The sequence below is a fragment of the Eremothecium gossypii genome, chromosome VI (genome assembly GCF_000091025.4).
Source record: "Eremothecium gossypii ATCC 10895 chromosome VI, complete sequence".
Taxonomy (NCBI): Eukaryota; Fungi; Ascomycota; class Saccharomycetes; order Saccharomycetales; family Saccharomycetaceae; genus Eremothecium; species Eremothecium gossypii.
The window spans coordinates 1,319,277-1,341,008 of NC_005787.5; the positions used below are offsets into that span (position 1 = coordinate 1,319,277).

Consider the following 21,732-nt stretch of genomic DNA (forward strand, 5'->3'; position numbering starts at 1 on the left):
GGGCGAAAACCAAAAAGCTTCTATCCCGCAGGGAGTAATTATCGCCAGGGTCGTTAGTGTGGTCACAGCGGTCTAGTGGATCAAGAGCGGTACAATGGACACACTGCTGGCGTCGAAGAAGACTCAGGGGGAGTGCGCGGAGGAGGGCGCGAACTCTGCGGCGACAGGCAGCACCGTGTCGGCGGGCATCTACGGGTCAGAGAACGAACAGACGAGCTACGAATACCGGGAGCCGGCGTGGTGGCGCAAGGCGCTGTACGACCTGTTCCTGTGGATCTTTATCAGAGTGTTCGACGGGTTTTTCCGGGAGGTCAGGACACGCAACGGGTACCGGGTGCCGCGGCATGGACCAATCATCTTCGTGGCGGCGCCGCATGCGAACCAGTTCGTGGACCCGGTGGTGCTGATGGGGCAGGTGAAGCAGACGGTGGGGCGGCGGGTGTCGTTCCTGGTGGCGGCGAAGTCGCTGACGCGGCGGGCGGTCGGAACGTTTGCGCGGTGTGCGATGTCGATCGGCGTGATGCGGGCGCAGGACAACCTGCAGTCGGCGCCGGGGCGGATTCGCGTGGACCCCAGCAATCCGCGGCGGCTGCTGGGCGAGGGCACGCGCTTCACAGCGTTCCAGGAGAAGGGGCTGATAGGGCTCCCGAAGTCGCTGGGGAACGTCGACATCGAGTCGATCCAGTCGGACACGGAGCTGACACTGCGCAAGGAGTTCAAGATGCAGAAGCCCGAGGTCCGGAGCCTGCTGGAGCACGGCACTTCCTTTAAGTACGCGGCGAAGGTGGACCAGTCACAGGTGTACCACCGGGTGTTCGAGCATCTGGCACACAACCAGTGCATCGGTATTTTCCCGGAGGGCGGCTCGCATGACCGGACGGACCTACTGCCACTCAAGGCGGGCGTCGCCATCATGGCACTCGGCTGCATGCACATACACCCCGACGTGAACGTGAAGATCGTGCCCTGTGGCCTGAACTACTTCCACCCGCACAAGTTCAGGTCACGGGCGGTGGTCGAGTTTGGAACCCCCATTGAGATACCTCCGCATCTAGTCGCGAAGTATGGCAACCCCACCACGAACAAGGAGGCCGTCAAGGAACTGCTGGACACCATCACCGAGGGCCTGAAAGCGGTTACGCTGACCTGCTCGGACTACGAGACGCTGATGGTCATACAGGCGACGAGAAGGTTGTATGCGGGGCACCTTTCGTCCAAGCTTCCACTGCCCCTTGTTGTAGAGATGAACAGACGTTTGCTAAAGGGGTACGAGGCGTTCAAGGACGACCCCCGCATCAAGCGGCTCAAGGAAGATATCATGGTGTACAACGACCATCTGCGCCAGTACAACATACCGGACCATCAGGTAGAAACTGCAAGGTTGAACCTGTCGCGTAATATTGGATTACTGATCTCGCGATCTCTGCGTCTGCTTTTCATCGGTATGCTTGCGCTACCGGGTGTCGTCATGTTTTCCCCGGTCTTTATCTTGGCGAAGCATATCTCTAAAAAGAAAGCGCAGGAGGCACTGTCCGCCTCGACTGTAAAGATTAAGGCGAAGGATGTGGTAGCAACCTGGAAGATACTGATTAGCATTGGAGTAGCGCCTGCACTATACATTTTTTGGTCGTTGCTCTTTGTCTGGTATTTGCGTGACTCCTACACAAAGGACCGTTTCCTCGTTAGCTTTGTGGTTGCATACTTGTGCTCGTGCATTTTGACATATTCTGCATTACTTGCTGGAGACATTGGCATGGATATCTTCAAGTCGCTGCGGCCTTTGTACTTATCACTAACGACTCCCAAGGGACTGCAGTCGCTGCAGGAGGAGCGTTGCGTCTTGGCAGAACGTATCACGGAGCTAGTGAACTTATTGGGCCCACAGCTCTTCCCCGACTTTGACGCCGAATTACTAAAGAAGAAGTATTTCGCGACGTCGGTGTCTCTAGAGGATGAGGAGGATAGAAAGACACAGGAGCTCAAGAGGCGTAGGCTGCTACGGAAGAAGAAGGAGGCCGCCGCGATGGTACCAAGTCCAATCCAAGCCACAGACTCTGACGAGATTACCGTGGCTGATGACGAAAGTGACGCGGTCTCCATGGTCAACAGCGATAACTCCCTCTCGAACATTCCCCTCTTTTCTAGCGTCCACAGATCAGAGTCTGCGTCCAGTGTCAGCACAATGTCTTCCACCTTTAATTATGACTTTGACGTAAAGCAGGGGAACATCGGTGGCAAGATAATCGATGCTGTCCGCCAGAACAGGAAAGAAGAATGATACATATCTTGTTAACATTCTCTTTGCGTTTGTTCTTACTCTATCTCATATCTACATTTTGGTATTTTATGACTAATGCGGTCGAAAATGGTTGCCCTCCGCCAAGGGATTAGTCCCGCAGCTATCAGCGTCTTTTACCGCAAATATTTCTAAGTAACCCCATTTGTAGGGCACATACGCAGAACTTTAAATTGGTACATCAATCTCAGACTAACCGATAAGGTAGAAATTCAAAGTTACATAAATGTAGATCGTGGAAAATAATTACGACACACGCACGCACAAACATATATATATATACAATTTTGAGTCCAGGATTTTTGACCGACATGAGTTGACAATTGCCTACCTAACCTGAATCGCCTACAACCTGTATCATAATATCACAGCCTGTAGCGTCCCGCACCATCGAGCAGGCAAGCGAAATATAAATAAGGGTTCCATCTCCGAAGATCAACTTCAGGGACAGTGAGTGTTGTACAGAGTTCCCCAATCAGGAGAGGAGGCACCACCAGGGAGTAAGGAAGATAAAACAGTGACCAATTTAAAAGCTACTCCAAGACCAGTCTGCAGGAATGCTTCCAACAAAGCTGTCTAATCGCTGCCTTCCAGACGTACCCGGCTGGACCTCGTCTCCTTCTGCAACACCGTTGATTTTGGCTGCGGAGACCTTCGGGTTCGACGAGTTTTGTTTCTGGTAGTTTTTCCTTGGGGTCACATTACCAGGGGAATCAATATTAGATGGCGATCCAGTACCTGTATTAACGCCGTTGGGACCATCCTTCACTAGGCGCTCGTATTCTTCTAGACAGTTGTCGCAGATTTTTGATAGCATACCCAGACCGCCGCCACCGATTATAAACTTCGCTTTTGGATTCAAGTACAACCAATGCCGCACGTGTTGTTGGCAAAATATATCGCCACAGTGTCTGCAATGATGCTTCCGCTCCCAAAAAGTGAATAGTTTATGGCAATATCTACAAGCCTGTCTCTTATTATCTGACACCCAATGTTTTCGCGTAGGAGGAACGAGATTGACCCGTTGCATGGGCTGGTTGGGGCATTTACCGTACCCCAACCACATATCAAACTTCCGACGGTAATCAGATAGAAAAGAAGAGCCCGTTGAGTGGATGCTCGATGCGCTGTTGGAGTGGCCGCTTTTGACAATGTAAAGACCATTATTATGTGGAACAGACGTCGCACTAGGAGATGGAGAATGGGCTTTCAATTGATTCCAGGTGAGGTTAGTTTCAGAAATGTCACGTAGAACTGCCGGCGTATACATTGGCTTCTTGGGTTCATTTATTTGCCGTATAGGTTTTTTCGTATAATACCTATGCTGTTCTGTACCCACGCCATTTTCACGTATATACGTGGCTTCACTGCTCTTATTGATATTATACTGAGTTTGAGATGCTCCCGGCACTTTCAAGGCCTCAGGCTGGATCAAAAAATCCGAGACAGAAGACCTGTGAGCGTTATTCATGATCTGCGAACTGCTGAAGGGTATATGGTTCTTCCTGGAAGTCTCTAGAATGACATGCTTGCCTCCAAAATGTAAATGCGTCAACGGCTCCTGCGGCTCGTTCAAGTTTTCGTTAGTACCGACACTACGTTGATTTTCGTTCAGCGTGCTGCCAGCAGATACAGATGCTTTGTTGGCCTGCAACATTGACAGCTTTCGAAGCGCATCTCTGGTAAGCTGCTTCTGTTCTGTGAACTCATCCTCGGTGACTTCCTGCGGCAAAGACTCGGGCTGGTGCTGCGGCATCGGCTCGTGTTCTTGCTGCGGCTGTCCCATTTTCGGTGCCTCTAGTTGGTGCCTGTTGATCGAAGAGTGCCCGCTGATCGGCGTCTCGCCCAGCTTTTGCGGTGTCGTAGAAGAATCCTCCGGAGCCGCCGACGAAACAGTGGTAGTTGAGCTGTTGGACTGGTTGCTCTCCTGCACTGCCTGCGACCCGTGGTCGGGATGCACCTGCTGCTCGTCCGTGAACGGGAGGCGCTCCCCAATCTTAATTTCGTCTTCCGCGTGCTCGTCTATAATGTCCTTAGAGGACGCCTTGCTGGTCTTCGTCGTGCGCCGCCTAAGCAGGTTCGACGACGCTATCGCTGGCGACTGGATTTGCTGCGCGGTCGTCACCACGCTCGTCAGGGCGTGCGGCCCCGCGCTGCTCCCTGGCGCTGCCGTGCTGCCGCCGCTGCCTATCTGGCTGTGTCCGCTGCCGCCCGGCTCGCCTTTACTTTCCGCCTCTTGTTCCGGTCCGATATTGTGGCCCGCCGTCCCTTGCACGTTCTGCAGCATCGACTTCAACGACATGCTACTGAAAACACTCTGTACGCTATGTGTGCGGCCGCGCGGCGGCACTTTCCGCTTCTCAAAAGTGATTGTAGATTTCGTCGAAAGCACCGACGTGTCGGAGTTGTTTCTGCGAGCTCCTATTGCTGTCCGTTTAGCCTCGGCTTCCATGTCGCTATTCTGGCTATGAACGCTGCCCATTATATGACCAAGCACCGTAACTGCTGTCGACAACGCGTCGCTCTCGATACTCCCCTACGCTTCGCACCAATGCTCCTGTATGTTCGCTTATAAGAGGGGGGAGTTGTCAAGTTTCTGGTCCGTTAAAATTCTTTCTTAGTTCTGCCTTTGTGATTTCTTTTTGTTCACGTGTCGGTTCCGATCACGTGATACGCGCAACCGTTTACACGTGACCGGGCACGTGACCAGCGGTCGTGGCGTACGGGACCACGTAGCTTCGAGTCCACCGGCTCGCCCTGTTCAAGTAGCAGCGCTAGTCGTAGTTGAGCTAGCATTGGATGCTGCGAGGCACTGAGCCATGGCAAGCATGAAGGTAACAGCAATGCTGGGTTGCCTGCGGGCGCTTCTCAAGACGGTGATCATTATCTGTCTCTTCGGAGCGGCAATCTCGTCACGACTGTTTTCCGTAATCCGGTTCGAGTCCATCATCCACGAGTTCGACCCCTGGTTTAACTTCCGCGCAACACAGTACCTGGTGAGCCACTCGTTCTACGAGTTTCTGAATTGGTTTGACGACCGGACGTGGTACCCGCTAGGACGCGTGACGGGCGGGACGCTGTACCCGGGGCTGATGACCACTTCTGCGCTGATCTGGCACGGGTTGCGGAAGTTCGGGCTGCCAGTGGACATCCGGAACATCTGTGTGCTGTTTGCGCCCGCGTTTGCCGGGCTGACGGCGCTGGCGACGTATGAGTTCACGAAGGAAATCAAGGACGAGAAGACGGGGCTGCTGGCTGCGGCGTTCATGGCGATAGTGCCCGGGTACATCTCGCGGTCTGTGGCGGGCTCCTACGACAACGAGGCGATCGCCATCACGCTGCTGATGGTCACGTTCATGTTCTGGATCAAGGCCATGAAAACGGGCTCGATACTGCACTCCACGCTAGCGGCGCTCTTCTACTTCTACATGGTTTCTGCCTGGGGAGGCTACGTCTTCATCACGAACCTGATCCCGCTGCACGTGTTCATTCTGATTCTGATGGGCCGCTACAAGAGTAAGCTGTACACGGCGTACACTACGTGGTATGCGATCGGGACTGTGGCGTCCATGCAGATACCGTTTGTTGGGTTTTTGCCGATTCGCTCCAATGACCACATGGCTGCGTTCGGCGTCTTTGGCCTCATCCAGTTGGTCGCGTTGGGCAGCTACATGAAGTCCCATGTCTCCACCGATAAGTTCAAGATCGCACTCCTAATCTCGGCCGCCGTTGTTGGGGGGATTGGAGTGTCGGGCCTGTGTGCGCTGACCATGCTGGGGTACATCGCTCCTTGGACCGGCCGTTTTTACTCGCTTTGGGACACAAACTACGCGAAGATCCACATTCCCATCATTGCCTCCGTGTCCGAACACCAGCCTACGGCGTGGCCTGCATTTTTCTTTGACAATCAGTTTCTCATCTGGCTCTTCCCCGCCGGCGTCTTCCTTCTATTTTTGGACCTGAAGGACGAGCACGTCTTCGTGATCGTGTACTCGGTGCTGTGCTCGTACTTCGCGGGCGTGATGGTGCGTCTGATGCTGACGCTGACCCCCATCATCTGTGTTGCCGCGGCGTATGCGCTCTCCAAGCTCTTCGACGAGTACCTCGACTTCTCGGACCTGCGCCGCGCCGCGCCCGACGCCAAGGACGCCGCGCGCCCCTCGCGCCGCGAGGCGTTCCTGAACCTGCTCGCGAAGCTCCTCGTATCAGGCACCTTCCTCTTCTACCTCTTCCTCTTTGTCTACCACTGCACGTGGGTCACCTCGACCGCCTACTCCTCGCCCTCCGTCGTGCTGCCTTCGCACAACTCCGACGGCTCCCCCGCGCTCATTGACGACTACCGCGAGGCCTACTACTGGCTCCGCATGAACACGCACCCCGACGCCAAGGTCGCCGCCTGGTGGGACTACGGCTACCAGATCGGCGGCATGGCCGACCGCACCACCCTGGTCGACAACAACACCTGGAACAACACCCACATCGCCACTGTCGGCAAGGCCATGGCCTCGCCCCAGGACAAGGGCTACGAGATCCTTCGCGCCCACGACGTCGACTACGTCCTCGTCATCTTCGGCGGCGTACTCGGCTTCAGCGGCGACGACCTCAACAAGTTCCTCTGGATGGTCCGCATCGCAGAGGGCATCTGGCCTGACGAGATCCGCGAGCGCAACTACTTCAGCGCCAGCGGCGAGTACCGCATGGATGCCGCCGCCTCCCCCACCATGAAGAACGCGCTCATCTACAAGCTCTCCTACCACCGCTTCCCCGAGCTCTTCGGCGACACCCAGGCCACCGACCGCGTCCGCGGCCAGACCATCTCCGCGGCCGACATCGGCTCGCTCGACTACTTCGAGGAGGCTTTCACCTCCGAGAACTGGATGGTCCGCATCTACAAGCTCAAACAGCCCGACACCCTCGGCCGCACCTTGCAGGAGGCTAGCGCGTTCGACCGGGAGCTCGGCGCAGGCGTCAAGAAGAGGCTCGTCAAGAAGCCCGCCGTGGGCCTCGTGCTCTGATACGTAGTCACCGCCATCCTGGCCGCCCATGCTCACCACGGGCGCCTTATATACGACCCCGCGCGGCCCATAACTTAGCAGCCGCGCCAGGTATATAAACCAAGCACACCAACGCGCCCCCGCGCCGCAGTTGCGCGCTCTTGGCACGCGCACGGAGCGCCGCCACCGGCGCTCCGGCGCCCTGGTGCCTTCTCGGCGCCAATGGCCACGAGACACTCCAGCGCGTCGCAGCAGCGTTTTCTCTTCTGGGCACTGGAGGCGCGGTGGCGGTCCACGCGCGTTTTCGCGTCTGTGTTTACTTCCGGAACACGCAGTCGGGGCTTTGCCCTTTTTCTTCGGGTGGCGGTCATATACAGGACTGAATCAAGCGGTGGTGTGGTGCCGTTCTTCTCACTTGTGGAACGTGTTTGCAGCGTATTGCGATTGTTGTGTGCGGTTGGACAGATTCAACGTCTATCGGCCAAGTACCGCAGCAAGCGAGCGCAGGAGCAATTGACGGTAGAGAACAGCCGGAAGACGGAGCGTGAGAGAGCAGCAGCGCGCAGTTTGGTTGCAGCACGCGAGATTTGGAGATCTGGGTATCGAACACTCTGTGCAGCACGATTTTTGAGCAGCAGGACATAGATTTGACAGCGCAAGACCAGCGAAGGGCGAGAGCAATGGCAGGCGCACAGACGCAGGTGGAAACGGCGCGCAGCGCGGCGACGGGCGCTGCAGAGGGCGAGATGTCGTTCGAGGAGTACAACGTGGGGTCCATGGCGTCCAAGTTTATCGCGCTGGAGGTGTCGGACCACGAGGATGACTACAATTCGTCGCTGGACTCTGCGGCGGAGGACGAGGGCGAGGGCCTGGACGCTGCGGGAGCACGCGGCGGGTCCGCGGAGCCTGCGGCGGAGGCGCTGCAGCAGGCGGTGGTGGTGAGCCGGCCGGAGGCGACGGCGCCGGAGCCGCGCGCAAGGGGGGAGGAGAAGAAGAAGTGGTCGTTCATCTCGAACAGCAGCTCGAGCAAGAAGCGCTGGTCAACGCTTTCTTTCAACACGGAGTCGTACGGGAAGAGCGCGAAGCGGGTCTCTGTTAGCTCCAGCTCAAGTGTCCAGTCCGGGGGCAAGCCCTCGGCGATGGGTGTCAAGCGCTCGTCGACGGGGGCGTCGATCCGGTCGCTGCTGAACAAGATCTCGCTGAACGACAGCGGCAGCAGCAGCACGCGTGCGCTCGGCGCCCACACGAACACGGCGGCCAGCAGCCGGGCCTACAATACGCCCTCGACGATTGTGCACGCGAGCCCCAACGACATGATCAGTAACCGGAGCAGACAGGCCTCCGTCAGCAGCGCGTCGACCTACCGCACGCCACTGCAGCCGCTGTCGTCGAACTTCAACAACAGGCAGCTCCGGGGCCCGGGCTACTCCCCCTCCATGGATAACGTAAGTATCTGCTCACAGACCAGCATGTCATCTACGCACTCGAGGTGGAAGTTCTGGAAGAAGCCTGTGGAGGAGCCCGTTCGATGGAACCAGACTCCACCTTCTTCGGTGTCCTCGTGCACAAGCGCGCGGTCGAAGTCATCCTTTGCCGATCTGCGCAAGACACTGTTTTCTGGTGGCGCCCTTTCGGTATCAGCGCAGGAGCTGTATAGGGGATCCAGCAGCACCCTGAAACACAGGCTGTCGCAGACTTCGCTGAAGCCCATGTCTTCGCAGAGCTCTCTACAGACCAAGACTTCCCACACTTCTCTGAAGAAGTTTAGGGGCGGGGCAAATCCCGAGGAATCACCGCAGATCTCGCTGCCGATCCCAGACCAGGCGTCTCGCGACAAGATTCGGATCAAATTAAAGCATTCAACATCGTTGATGTCTATAAATACGGGGAATTCGCCCTTTGGCAACCCGATTATTACGGAAAGTAATGAGTACGATGAGGCTGTTCTGGCACAATTGCTTGACCTCTGCGATGAAAAAGCTGTAAAAGACTTTGCTTCTCTACCCGCAGGGTTGAAGAAGATTTCCGATAATAATGTTTACCTGGATACCGCTGATGACACCGTTTACAAGATTTTGCCTATCGCGTCAAGGGAAGAGTCCATTTCAGGAAAGGACATGTCTTTGAAAGAATTACAATTGCTCTCCCTGGTCTCTGGAACTCCTGGATTTGTGGCACTCTTGGATTCTGGAATTTATAAGAAGGTTGATGACGAATCTCAGTATGTGGTCCTCCACATGAAGAACCATGGCACTCCCCTATCAAAACTAAAGAGCCTAACGTTTAAGCAGGTACATGATATCGTTACGCAGTGTTGTCGTACTTTGCACGTCGGCGAGAAGAAGTTTCAATTCGAGCATCGCTACTTGACGACAGACCACATCTTGGTAGATAAGCAAAGTAACGTCACCATCTGCGACTACAGGCTAGCCAGAGCTAGCAATGATACCAGCTGCTGGTTTACGAGGCTGGATCACCCGTTGTTTTTCCAAGGCCGCAAAGACTACAATTACGTCCTACAGTGGATGCGCTACTCACTAAACTCCAAGAACTGGCACCTACACCATCCGAGGACTAACCTTTACTGGTTATATTATATCATAGACAGAATGTTATCCTTATGCACCGAGCTTACGCCTGAAAGGTCTAAACTCTTGAAATTGCATAGCAGCCTTGATCCGTTCAAGCGAAAGAAGCTATGGAAACGTGGTGATCTGACGTACGAATCCTGTGGTGACCTTTTGTGTCAGCTATAGCCCCGTGCGCAGACATAGCCGCTCCTATATACTGTGGACTATCCACTACGAAAGCAACCACGTGCCTTGTACTATATACATGTATATCAATCCTGTGTCTACATGTCCTAGCGGAGACTGTTCAACAGCATGTGCCACCCGAGATATCGGGTACTACGTAGCCATCCCCGACCCATTGGAAGACTTCGTACTTGGAATTGAGAGCCTTACTACTGTGCATGCAGTAGCCATCACCACTCTCGGGCCGCAGAGCCCCGGTTTCCGGCATTGGCTGGATAAAGATGCATCTCTTGATCCGCGAGTGTATTAGCGCCATCGCGCACATGGAGCACGGTTCATGTGTCGTGTAGACGTCAAAGTCTAGACAGAGGTATGTATCCGTCCTTCCGACAGATGTGCCTCGCTCAACAGCCTCGCGCCGCTGCAACTCATCACGGGCCACTTCTTTTATCCCATTCATAATACTGTGGTGGAGAGGATTTCCGCCTCGTTGGTCTACGGCAATGATCGGCTGCTCAGGCGCCAGCGGATTTACAAATGCACTCACTACAGGCAGGTTACCGGACTGGTCTCGTTTTTCGCTGGCAGTATCGCTAATTTGCCGTAGTATAGACCTAATTCGTGCCATATCAAAAGTATAGTCATTTAGAATCTGGTCGTTCGGGTTCCCTCGCCACACCAGCGGCCAAAACTTCCTACCCCATTCTAGCGAGAGCTCTCGCGTCGATGGCCCTGCCCTGGGGAGATTATGCAATGCCAGATTGGAATAGCTGATGCCAGCTTCGGCGAGCAACCGTGCAACCTCACCCTGCTCTTCTATTAACTCGACTGAGCAAATAATCACGCACAGCCGCCCCCCATCCTCCGTCTTGCGGAGCCGCTTGCAATGCAGATAGCTGACGGGGTCCTCGTCGGGCAAGCCTTCTTTGAGAAATTTCATTAGATGAGGTGAGTCTCTTGGAACTATTTCCACAGTCCATACCTTCGCCAAGTCCGGTGTGTCGATATGCTTGGAGTCTCTTATCTGAAGAAGGACATCCTCCACGATACAACGCTTAAAGTCAATCTTCAACGGGTTTTGATGTTTCTTAACCATTTTTCGCCTCGCTGTAGATGCTGCTCCATCGAGATGAGTTAGTCTTCGCAGTTGCTAGATTTTTTCGTCACTTAAACTTTCAAGATCTTAGTCCATCACAATCATCTGCGACCAGCAAGAACGTATGCAATGTCTGGAATCATTTATCGATAATAAGTTACCATTTGCTATTGCCAGCGGAGGCAACGCTGTCAAGTGGGAATTGCGGTTGCTGAACGGGTTAGGAAGCTTGGTTCAGGAGCACTATGTCGTCGAAAACGCAGAGAAACTGGGGCTACCCAACACCAGTCGCACGCATGAAGAGGTGATAAACCAGTGCATTATATGTCTTCTAGACCGGCGACTCTTTAATAACGTGTTGACATATGGATATCGCCTGGCCAATGAGCCGGAGCTAAGCAGCAGGCTACATTGCCTGTACACCAACACGTCTTCTTCTACGCTGCGTACAGGTCTTTGGCAAATGCTACATGAAGCCATAGGCACAGCCAATTTCACCCACCTGCTGGTGAACTGCTCAATCTTCCGCTACGATGGTCGTTATTTCCACCAAGTGACGGGCAACGCACTGAATGAACCGCACAAACCACCAATATGGTGGCTCAGGCGCGAGGGGCTCCTGCTGCAGGGCGAGCTAGCGACCAGAGAAGACATAGATAACACCGGGTTTATGTACAGGAATCTCGGTATCATAAAATGGCGCGGGCTTCTGCCGGACGATATTGAGGAACTCGCTGCGGAGGTGTTCGGCGAGTTACCGACAGACATGGTGATGTTGAGGGGCCTCATGGCAAAGATGGCACGCAATTACTCTAGGGTGAAGTTCAGGAGGATTATAGACTGCATCTGCCCCCGAAGGTCTGTTCAGGCAGCAGGAAGCAACGAGGAACTGAAGTCTGATCTAAAGTTAGTTACGCGACTTATTCTCGTTTTGGTGGACAAGATAGTTCCATTAGAGCTTTTTGGATCAAAGCGCAACAAGGCTAAGCTTTTCAAAAGAATCTCAGAACTTTTAGCTCTAAATTTGAACTCGCGGATGCCGTTCGCGTATGTCATAACTGGAATCAATACCAACGACATCATGTGGGATGCTGGATCGTGCAGCAACCGCCAGATTTATTTCGAGGATTTTGTTTATTGGCTCGTTCGCACTTTCATACCGCGCTTAGTGGGCAGTATATTCTATTGCTCAGAACTATCCTCGCAGGTCACTACAGTTTATATTAGACAAGACGTATGGCGCGAGATATCGAGGCCTTTTTTGAACTGGTACTTTCAAGTTTACCTCCACGAAAATAAAGACTGTTCTGCCCACGGTTCATTTGTGGCTTCCGATTATAATCATCGGTATCTAAGGCTGATCCCCAAGCGACATAAGGGCCAGTTCCGAGTCCTTGCTATCCCATGCAAAGGGATTGATGAGGAGGATAAACGAGAATATGAGGATTATGTGAGGACTGTCATAAAACCTGTTCAGCAGATATTAGAATACTTGCGTATGCGGCGCGCGGTTCGCTTTCAGCGACTTTACTCGCCTGCCCAGATTGCAAAATATATAGGTGAGTTTCGTTCAAGTATCCTTACCAAGCATAAAGTTATTCCTCCATTATTCGTACTGAAATTTGACATCGCATCATGCTACGACTCAATTCCAATGATTAAAGTTACCGAAGTGGTCCAGAAGCTCATGAAAGATGAAACTTGTTTTTACCTTCGTAAAATGCTCATATATGATACCAAACATCATATAATTAAGAGGAAGTCTGCTGTCAACGGGAACCTTCAGGCCAGTGACGGGAGTATTATAATTGATAACTCTCAGACAATGTATTTTTCAAAGGAAGAGATAATGAGTGTGCTCGAGATGGAAACCAAGCGTACCGCTTTCCGATGGCATGGTAATTGCTTTCTAAGAAAGGATGGGATATTCCAGGGATCCCAGCTATCTTCCTGTCTTGTTGATATAGTTTACGATGATTTGTTGGAGTCCTACAAAGAGTTTGGTACCCCCCCAGGCCACGCTTCGCTAGTCATGAAACTGGCTGACGATTTCTTAGTGATCTCTACGAGCAAGGAACACGTCGACAGGCTGAAGACGTTACTACACCATGGGTTTCAAGACTACAATGCCAGTGTTAACAGAGATAAGGTTATGTCTTTCTATTCCCCAGAGTTGAGCGACCCCATTTTCAGTTTTTGTTCTGTGAATATCAATATCCTAAAGCTGGAGGTTTGGAAACCCAAGGAAACATACAATAAGCTGCAATCGTATTTGAGTTCAGCAAATAAGTTATATAAGAAACTTCGATGGTTATTTGAATCACGGATGGCGTATGAGATAACCCAACCAACATACAATTCATGGGAGGCCATTGTTACTCATGTCGAACAAGCTACGATAAATCTGGCAGAAACTTACTCGACATGCTTTTCTAGGCACACTAAATGTGTAGCTACGTTTTCGGAATTTATTGATGGAATTGTAGGGGCTGCTTTGAAGAACTGCCTCCATGCGGAAAACAGAACCAAGAGATACATCGAATTGAGATCGATTATACTATCGAGCTTCACAGAAACATTGAAGAAGAAAAAATCAACGTTTGCTGAGATAGTAGAGTTTCTGCAGCTCCAACAGGGGAAACCTAAAGACAAACTAAGATGCTCCGAGGCCGAAGTTGCTTCTTAGGTTTTCCTCATCTCTAGCTCTCCTTATCCTTTCGACTTCCTCGATACCACCGGCTCGTTTAAAACCATTGTTGCCGACAAAGTTAACCAACTCAGACTCAAATACACTACTGTCCTTGTACTGAAGCTCCTTCTCCCGTAATTTCTCCGCGCGTTCGATTGCTTGAACCCTGCTTTCATGGTCTGGGTTTAAGTTCTGGACTTCCATCAAAACCATGTCTCTCAGATCGGTCAAGGTTCCCGGCTTTGTCAGGGGCAGTATGGGGTTGGTTCTTGTTCTCTTGGGGTTCTTCTCTTGTTCCTCGCAGCAAAGCTTCACCAAGTCAAACGTCTCATTAGCCTTTGTCAAGTCCTCCTGTAGGTCGAACACTAAGTCTTCCTGAAGGGTCAAAAATTGCTGCTCCTCGCATACCTTGTCTAGTTCTGACTCCCAAATCATTTTCCAATTAGGTTTCTCAATATTAATGTACTGCTCTATTTTTTTCAAATCCTTCATTGCTTGTTTCAGTTCCTGTTGTACAGCCTCTAGCTTCTTCTTCGTTGGCTTTGCGCCCCTAATTGCCACATCTTTCCTCAATGCTTCGATTATATCCTGGAGGTCGTCTACCTTTGCGAGCAAGGAGTCTGACAGCTCGGACAACTTCGAATGCGACTGCTCCATGTAGACGCGGTTGGCCGACGTGGATGCGTTGAATGACAATGACTGGAACTTCTTCACCTTCTCCAGAATCTCCTTGATAGTTTTTGTGAGAGCCTGCTTGCCCGTGTTATGCGCCTGGTTCAATACCGATAATTCGTGCTTGATGGAGTGAATCTCAGCAGATATTTTTGATTTGGGTAATATTACATTGTCGGGCTTCGCGAGCGGCTCGGTGGTGAAGGCGCGCTCGTTGGCGAGCAGGCTTTTCACCTGCGATAGCATCTCGCGCTGCGATTCCAGCAACTCGTTCCTGAGGGTCTCGAACTTCTCGGCCATGTCCGGCGCGTGGCTCGGCGCCGGCTCCAGGCTGAGCAACAGAAGCGTGCCGTCCTTGATATAGTGCAACTGTGACTCCTCGAGCTCGTACGCAACGTCGTATTCGGGCTCCTTTATGTAGATGTCCGGAAAGACGCCGCCGCCGGGCAAATATGTGAACTTCTCCACGAAGAGCAAGCGGAGCTGGTTGAACGTGAGCGGCATGGTTACCGTCGCCTTCTTGACCTTGTTGTTCAATTTGAGAAAGAGCGTGATCGAGGCCCCGTCCGCTGCCAGCCGTGACTGCCGGTTGAGCACCTCGCGTCGCACGCTGTCCTGCTCGCCGGCCTCCGTGGTGTTCCCATCGCCCTGCTTCGTCGAGCCACGCGAGAGCGGCGGGCCCTGCGCCGTGTAGTCCGCCGACGAGGGGAGCGTCGGCGTCGGAAGCTCGGAGCTCGACATGTGTGTTAGCTTCGCCATGTGGTACGCCGAAAAGCGCTTCGACGCCCGCCGCTGGAGCGTCACGCCCTTCTTCAACTGCACGAGCGCGTCCTCGTGGCCGTTGGCAGGCGCCGCCGGCGACGCCGAAACCGTCGATGCCCGCTCCGGCACCGCCCCCGCGCCCTCCACCCGCACCGGCGCCTCCTCCACCGCCCGCACGCCCTTCTTGCCGCCCGCGTTCGAGAGCGCCGAGCCGCGCCGCTCGCTCTTCTTCTGCTTGAGCTGCGACTGTTTCGCCTTGAGCTTGTCCAACAAGCTCACGATGATCTCCCGGATGTGCGGCAAGTACTTGTTCAATGTCTCCTCCGTCGCCGGCTCCCGGAGCGCCACCTCCAACACCCTGCGGAGCTCCATCGGCACATCGCCCAAGTCCGTCACCTCGATCCCCGCATGCGCGAAGTGCTTCGACACCAACTTGAAATCGTTCCCGAGCTGCACATATGCATCTGACACCTGACTTTCGCTTGCACTCTTTCGCGACCACTGTGTGAGCCTCTGAAGTAGTGTTTTCGTCGAAATAAGGAGCTTCGTCACGCTACTCTCTACTGTAGACATCGGTTTTGCTCCTGTAGACGACGTGGAAGAAGTCCGCGACGTTCTTTGAGAGACGGGAACTGACATTTAAGCTTGCAAATCCAAAAGAGCAACCCTCTGGTTTTTATATCACGCGTTAGACTCTGTCGTCGTATTTCTAGATGCTTGCGGTAGATTAGCATTGCAGTTTTTTAGTGCGTTTCGCTTTCTGCGTATCCTTTAAATAGCACTAACGAACTGGAGGGTTAGACTGCCAGCATAGTGCGTGGAAGGCTGATGCAAGAGCATGGATGGCGATGATTCGATAGCCGAATCAGTGGGGGATGCCGACGAGGTGGTTCTTTGGCGGCCGGAGCTAGTGCGGTTCGACAGAACAGGCGAAGAGGCGATGAGGCCGCAGACCAAGGTTGATCTGGGGGGACGGAGGCAGCTGCGCAAGCGGACAGCGGTACAGGAACGGCCGTACAGCGTGGACAGATTGCGGCACCGGGCGCAGATGGCGTGGCTCGGCGGAGCGGGTGCAGAGGGCGGGAGCAGTCGCGGGCGGCGGGCGGGCGGGCGTGCGGAACCGGCGGGCGGGGGCGCGGAGAGCGAGGAGGAGGGCGCGGAGGGCGCGGCATCGCAGTCTTCCAGCGAGGAGGAGGGCGTGGGGGGCGGGGCGTCGGAGACTGAGAGTTCGCCGGAGAAGATCGTGTTCCGCGGGCGCGTTGTGGACGTGCGGCGGGGGTACCGGGGCGTGCTGCCGAAGGTGGCGTGGGTGCGGTCGCTGCAACGCGAGGCGGCGCCGCGGCCGCGGCCGCGGACGCCGCCGCGGGGGCGTGGGGTCGCGGTGCGGCGATTGGCGCGGACGGCGCGAGCGGCTGCGGAGTCCGATGAGGAGGGGTCTGACGGCGGCTCGGCGCCCTACGTGCCCTTCGCGCCGCCGGCGGCCGCGGAGGCGAAGCGCGCGGCGGCACTGCGCGCGTACTTCGACGGGAAGTACGGGCAGAGCGAGTCGAGCAGCGACGAGGGCCTCTCGTCCGAGGCGGAGGAGATAGCGCAGAGCTCTGCTTCAGGCGACAGCGTGGTGGAAGACGACAGGAAAGCGGTGGATGGGATGCTGATGCGTGTGCAGCGGGGGCTGGCGCTCGCTCGGGCGAGCGCGCGCGGGCCGGGCGCAAAGCGGGTCATCAAGGCGGTCCGCAAGCGGAGCGTCCGCCGCGGCCGTGCCGCTACAGTGCACAGGGCGCCCGCGGCCCGCGGGGCTGCAACGGCTGCGCCGGTGGCAGAGCGGGGCAAGGCGCACGAGGCGGTGAGCAAGCACACGCCGCGGATGCACGTGCTTCCCGACCCAGACGCTGTGGTGCTCTATGAGCGCCCTGCGCTTTTTGTGCCCGTCCTGGAGGGGCTTAGTGACGCGTACGCGATGCCGAATAAGACACGCCGGCGGCGCCACAGTAACGCAGGGGAGCAATACGAGGCCGCAGCTGCGCGGCCAGATCTGCTATGGGGCCAGCCGGTGTTCGAGGCAGTCATGCAAGGTGCAAGCTTCAGCCCGCCGACGTTTGTCGAAGTCCGCGTGTCGGACCGCTGTTACTCGGTATCGACACTTGCTGGCGATCTGAAGCGCGCCCTCGAAGGCGTTTTCCAGCACATTGTCGATCTTGGGGCAACGCCCGAGGAATTAATTACGATTTCGCGGCAATTGAGCGAGTTTCTGTGTTTCCTGGACAGAGTGGAAGTGTACGCTGTCGTTCGGGATTTCCTGCAAAACTTCCGAGCTAAAGTTGGCCAACTTTTGGACCGCGCGAAGCCCATCCACTTCTACCAGATTGCGGTGTGCCAGTTCTGGGTCTTGGAGATGTCCAAGTATAGCAGCGTAACTGCTGCCACCCGACTCGAGATGGAAAATGGCATCCTCGATGAAATTTTGGTCTTCTTCAGTTTACTGTCGCAGTCGTACTGGTCCCTGTCAAAGGTGGATTTGCACTTGCTATCCGAAAGCTATAAGGTACTATCATGCATTGTATCCCATCTTGGCCGTTTGCCGGCACTGTGGCAGCGGCTCGCATCCCAATCTTTTGATCCGCACGTAGCTGAGATTCTGGTTGAATATTTCCCGTCAAGGACGGCGACATGGTCCATTGTGAAAGCAGACAACACTTTTGCAAGTGCTGAAAAGTGGTTCATGTTTATTAACCGTTGCATGGCCTCGCCTCGGGACTGGGTGGTCGATGAAACTCTCCTGCTTCAGCTGTATGACTATTTCAAAACAAGGAAGTTTATGGACTTTGAGGAGGAGTCACAAGAGAAGGAATACCCCATTGTTTGCATACGAGCGCTCGAGGAACGCAAAACGCTTTTCAATGCCTTTTTGCAGATGTTGCATTCTGCAGATCTGAGCCCCGTTACCATAGAAAGGATGACCCCTCTTGGCAATCTGAAGACTTTGTCATCAGCTGCACTACTTGCCAATAGACTAAATTTGTTAATGGTGCTGGCGAGCAAAGCCAAGCGAAGTTATGAGAAGAGATTTGAAGAACTACTTGGGCCCTTTTTCGAGCATCGAAGTTCACATCTCTCCCCTAGTTTTCTATCAATCATGTTAAATGGACAATATGCAATGGTGCGCATAAGCTTACAGAAGAAAGTTGAACTAAAAGGGAAGTCCGTTTTATTGCTCTGGAATTTAATAAAAGACCAGACCAGCAACCGCACTTTGCTAGAATGGGAAATTTTCTTGAATAACTTGAATAACTTGTCAGTGGAACAGCACGAGCTTCCGATAGATATGCTGAAAAATATGGCACCCATCATGCATAATATGTTGACTACTGGGTCCCAATTTAAATTACTCCACAGATTGGTTCGCCTCTATATTAAAAGCCTCTCCTGCCTTAGTCCGGAATGGATACAAAACCATCTTTTTCGGCTGCTGGCTACGCCTGCTCGGAAAGATGAAACGCTGCTGGATTCTTATTGCCTCGTTATTAAGCATTTAGCGGAACACAATGTGATTACCTGGTGGTCAGTTATCAACTATAACATGTTTGAAGCGGAGGACAGCATAATGCTGCTATACTACACGAAAATATGCAAATATAGTGATGCAATCTTTTTCGAAGAAGCAAAGAAGTTCCTATATGGCAAGTCATTAGATTTTCTGTTAAAGGGAACAAGTGTTAAACTCCAATATCTGTTGATATCGCTGAGCCAGAGAGATCCCATATTTCAAATAGACTTTGGTGGCCAAGTAGAATTATCGCAGCTGCAAACTGTAAAAAAAGTTATTCGTGCATTCGGGAAGGCGTCCTACGCAGATTTGATTGTGGAATTTACCCGTAAAATTAGGGACGCATACCTTTCATTTCCTTGCAAACGGGACTTTTATTACCATACTCTCAATTTTTTGAACAACAACTATGTTGATGTTGTTAAAAACACACATGAATTCACTTACCTGAAATCAGAGTTCAGCATTTCTGATGAGGAAACCGAGAAGAGTGCCTTCCGAGAGCACTTGAGCTCGCTGCCTGATGACAACAGTAGATGCGCCTTTATCGAACAAAAATTGATGCAGGGGCTTGCGCATGGTACATGTCTAGAGGGGTTCATTACAAAGTTGAAATCATCCCTGGAGGTGTCAGTATTTGATAACGCGGAGAAATCATTTGTGGACATGATTCGATGCCATCCGTTGCAACCGCCAGTGCATATTCTCCACATACATTCGGTGTATGTCCTGCTGAAGGTTTTGAATGAATATCTAGACATACGCTGTGGGTTAGTCACTCCTGATAGTTTCTACGAACTGATGTCGTTGTTTTTACATGTAACGCATACAAAAACTATTTCTGTTCGGGAGGATAATAAACCCAATTTTGAGCTGCTGATGGAAGTCGAGATTCTCAAATTTCAGCGGACTATGGTAGCGCTATCCCAGGGGTTTTCAGAGGGCAGAGATCTAGAGGATGCCTATATCCATTTCATCACAGGGAAGAGCGGTGCACATATAGAGTTTAATACCATATCGTGCATTGACACTATTCTCAGTGATGTCAACCGTCAACTTGTAAACGAAGTGAACCGGATCATGACCTTCGTTGAGTCAATGCCGAATATTCGTATCCCTCATGACCTCACAAACTATGGGACCAGGATCAATATCCTGACCGAACGGAATAAATTGATAGAATCCTCCCTCGGAATAGATGGCCATGCTTTCCCGGTACAAACTCAATGAGCCGAATTTCAGTACGTAATATGTAACTATTGCAATGCAGCATATGCATCCCAAAAATACCGATCCTGTAATATTAATTTGTCCACATGAGCGTTCATGGTCTTACTCTATCATTTCACTATAGCCTTTTCGGCTTCCAATTTGTCCTGCTGTCTCTTCAGATCCAATAAAGTTACAATGCGCCGTAGGAGTTCGTCATGATGCTGAACTACCGCTGCAGACGGCATAGCCGGGCGAACTGGAAGCCCCAGTTCTTGCAATACAGAAACAACTTTGTTCTGGATTGACGGTTTAAATGTAGATATCTTGGAGGAGCGAAGAAAAACACCTGGCGCTAGCTTCTCCCCATGCAAAGTGACGCCCAGACTCTTCCGTTCTTCAGAGCTGAAATTTTTCAGCAGATGCTGGGCATACTCGCTATCCTGTTTCCGCCTCATGGCGGTTTGCATTTCTAGTTTCTGTTTCTTGTTCATTCTAGGAGCAGCGGACTGATCCGAAGCTTTTCTACCAGGCGAAGGAGAATCCTGTTTTGGCGACCCGGGGGTCACAGGATCGGTTTTCACCTCAATTCGTTTCTGGTCGCGCAGTTGGTGATGCTGCTGATGCTGAAGCTGTAATTGCTGTTTCTGCTGAGCAAACTGCTGCTGCTGTTTCATCCAGGGATTCTCCGGAGGAGCTGAGTCCGGTTTGCGCCGTCTCTGCTTGTCGTTCAACAAGTTGTTATATAGCTGGTTCATACCTTGGGAGGTCAGGAACTGACTGACATTCGCGTCGCCCTGCGGGTGGTCTAGCAAACGGAGCATGGCCTCTCTCTCCTGTAGAGTTTTCTTTGCCGCCATCTCAAACTTCCTAGATTCCATTATCAGCGCTTCTTCCTCAGCAATCTCAGCCGCCGACCTCGAAAGCAGCCTCGTCAAATACTTCTTCCGCTGTATTTCCTGGTCTTTGGAATACGCTAGGGATGGTAGTAGCGGGTTTCCCGGGTCTTTCGCCTGAAAGTACTTTTGGCATACGGTGTAAAACATCTCCCGTATGTCCTCCATCGTTCTTGACTCGTCGTACATATACCGGTCGTATACTATATGCCACCGCAGGTCGTATCGGCGACACAGGTCAAACAGGTATTGCACTTCTTCGTAGCTCCATGTTGGCGCGTCAGAATTGGCTCCCTTTGCCGCTTGCGCCATAAATTCCTGGTACTCCCCCTCCGTGAATTCAGGCAGCGTCAGTTTCTGGTCATATTTGGCAAATGAGCTCTTCGGGCTTTGTCCCTCAAGCAGTTCTTTCGAGCCCTTCACCCAATGGCTCAGCTTCACGTACGGAGTAGCCTCAAACTCAGTATGGGTCCAAGGAGAGGGCTTCGTGAGCGAAGCCAGCCTATCTTTGAACTTGCTTGTGGGCTGTATCACAATTGGAGGCGTATTATCCCCGAGCAGGTTGTACAGTTCCCTTTGCATACCCGTCACTTGTGGCTTCGGGGTTTTCGATGCACCTGCATTAGATTGGCTGGTCTGTGGATGAGGAGAGGACGATTTCGGCTGTATATTTAGCACATCAAAGATATCTGAGGATGACATCTCGGCTCACACGTTCGTCCACTCTTTCTTACAGGATGTCGTAACTATCACGCAATAGTATGGTTGGATGTCAACATGAATTTTCACCTCCCATAACAAATCACGTGACTACAAAT

The 21,732-nt window shown here is 52.9% G+C and overlaps 9 protein-coding genes across 9 annotated transcripts; 5 read left to right on the forward strand and 4 right to left on the reverse strand.

Moving 5' to 3' along the window:
• Positions 1-94: 94 nt before the first annotated feature.
• SCT1 (bifunctional glycerol-3-phosphate/glycerone-phosphate O-acyltransferase SCT1) lies at positions 95-2,278 on the forward strand (the record flags this gene model as incomplete). The annotated part of the gene is made up of 1 exon (NM_212172.2): positions 95-2,278. One exon carries the CDS (start codon positions 95-97, stop codon positions 2,276-2,278), a length of 2,184 nt encoding a protein of 727 aa, NP_986036.2.
• A 544-nt stretch (positions 2,279-2,822) lies between these two features.
• On the reverse strand, positions 2,823-4,778 carry PIB2 (Pib2p; the record flags this gene model as incomplete). Its single annotated transcript, NM_212173.1, has 1 exon — positions 2,823-4,778. One exon carries the CDS (start codon positions 4,776-4,778, stop codon positions 2,823-2,825), a length of 1,956 nt encoding a protein of 651 aa, NP_986037.1.
• A 337-nt stretch (positions 4,779-5,115) lies between these two features.
• Positions 5,116-7,311, forward strand: STT3 (dolichyl-diphosphooligosaccharide--protein glycosyltransferase subunit STT3; the record flags this gene model as incomplete). Its single annotated transcript, NM_212174.1, has 1 exon — positions 5,116-7,311. One exon carries the CDS (start codon positions 5,116-5,118, stop codon positions 7,309-7,311), a length of 2,196 nt encoding a protein of 731 aa, NP_986038.1.
• A 659-nt stretch (positions 7,312-7,970) lies between these two features.
• Positions 7,971-10,046, forward strand: ALK1 (protein kinase ALK1; the record flags this gene model as incomplete). The annotated part of the gene is made up of 1 exon (NM_212175.1): positions 7,971-10,046. The coding sequence occupies one exon, from the start codon at positions 7,971-7,973 to the stop codon at positions 10,044-10,046; it is 2,076 nt and encodes a 691-aa protein (NP_986039.1).
• Positions 10,047-10,167: 121 nt separating this feature from the next.
• On the reverse strand, positions 10,168-11,142 carry TAD3 (Tad3p; the record flags this gene model as incomplete). Its single annotated transcript, NM_212176.1, has 1 exon — positions 10,168-11,142. One exon carries the CDS (start codon positions 11,140-11,142, stop codon positions 10,168-10,170), a length of 975 nt encoding a protein of 324 aa, NP_986040.1.
• Positions 11,143-11,266: 124 nt separating this feature from the next.
• EST2 (telomerase reverse transcriptase) lies at positions 11,267-13,828 on the forward strand (the record flags this gene model as incomplete). The annotated part of the gene is made up of 1 exon (NM_212177.1): positions 11,267-13,828. The coding sequence occupies one exon, from the start codon at positions 11,267-11,269 to the stop codon at positions 13,826-13,828; it is 2,562 nt and encodes an 853-aa protein (NP_986041.1).
• On the reverse strand, positions 13,796-15,904 carry BUD6 (formin-mediated actin nucleation enhancer; the record flags this gene model as incomplete). The annotated part of the gene is made up of 1 exon (NM_212178.2): positions 13,796-15,904. One exon carries the CDS (start codon positions 15,902-15,904, stop codon positions 13,796-13,798), a length of 2,109 nt encoding a protein of 702 aa, NP_986042.1.
• A 199-nt stretch (positions 15,905-16,103) lies between these two features.
• On the forward strand, positions 16,104-20,039 carry MMS22 (Mms22p; the record flags this gene model as incomplete). Its single annotated transcript, NM_212179.2, has 1 exon — positions 16,104-20,039. The coding sequence occupies one exon, from the start codon at positions 16,104-16,106 to the stop codon at positions 20,037-20,039; it is 3,936 nt and encodes a 1,311-aa protein (NP_986043.1).
• Positions 20,040-20,149: 110 nt separating this feature from the next.
• Positions 20,150-21,616, reverse strand: SWC4 (Swc4p; the record flags this gene model as incomplete). Its single annotated transcript, NM_212180.1, has 1 exon — positions 20,150-21,616. The coding sequence occupies one exon, from the start codon at positions 21,614-21,616 to the stop codon at positions 20,150-20,152; it is 1,467 nt and encodes a 488-aa protein (NP_986044.1).
• Between the last annotated feature and the right edge of the window lie 116 nt (positions 21,617-21,732).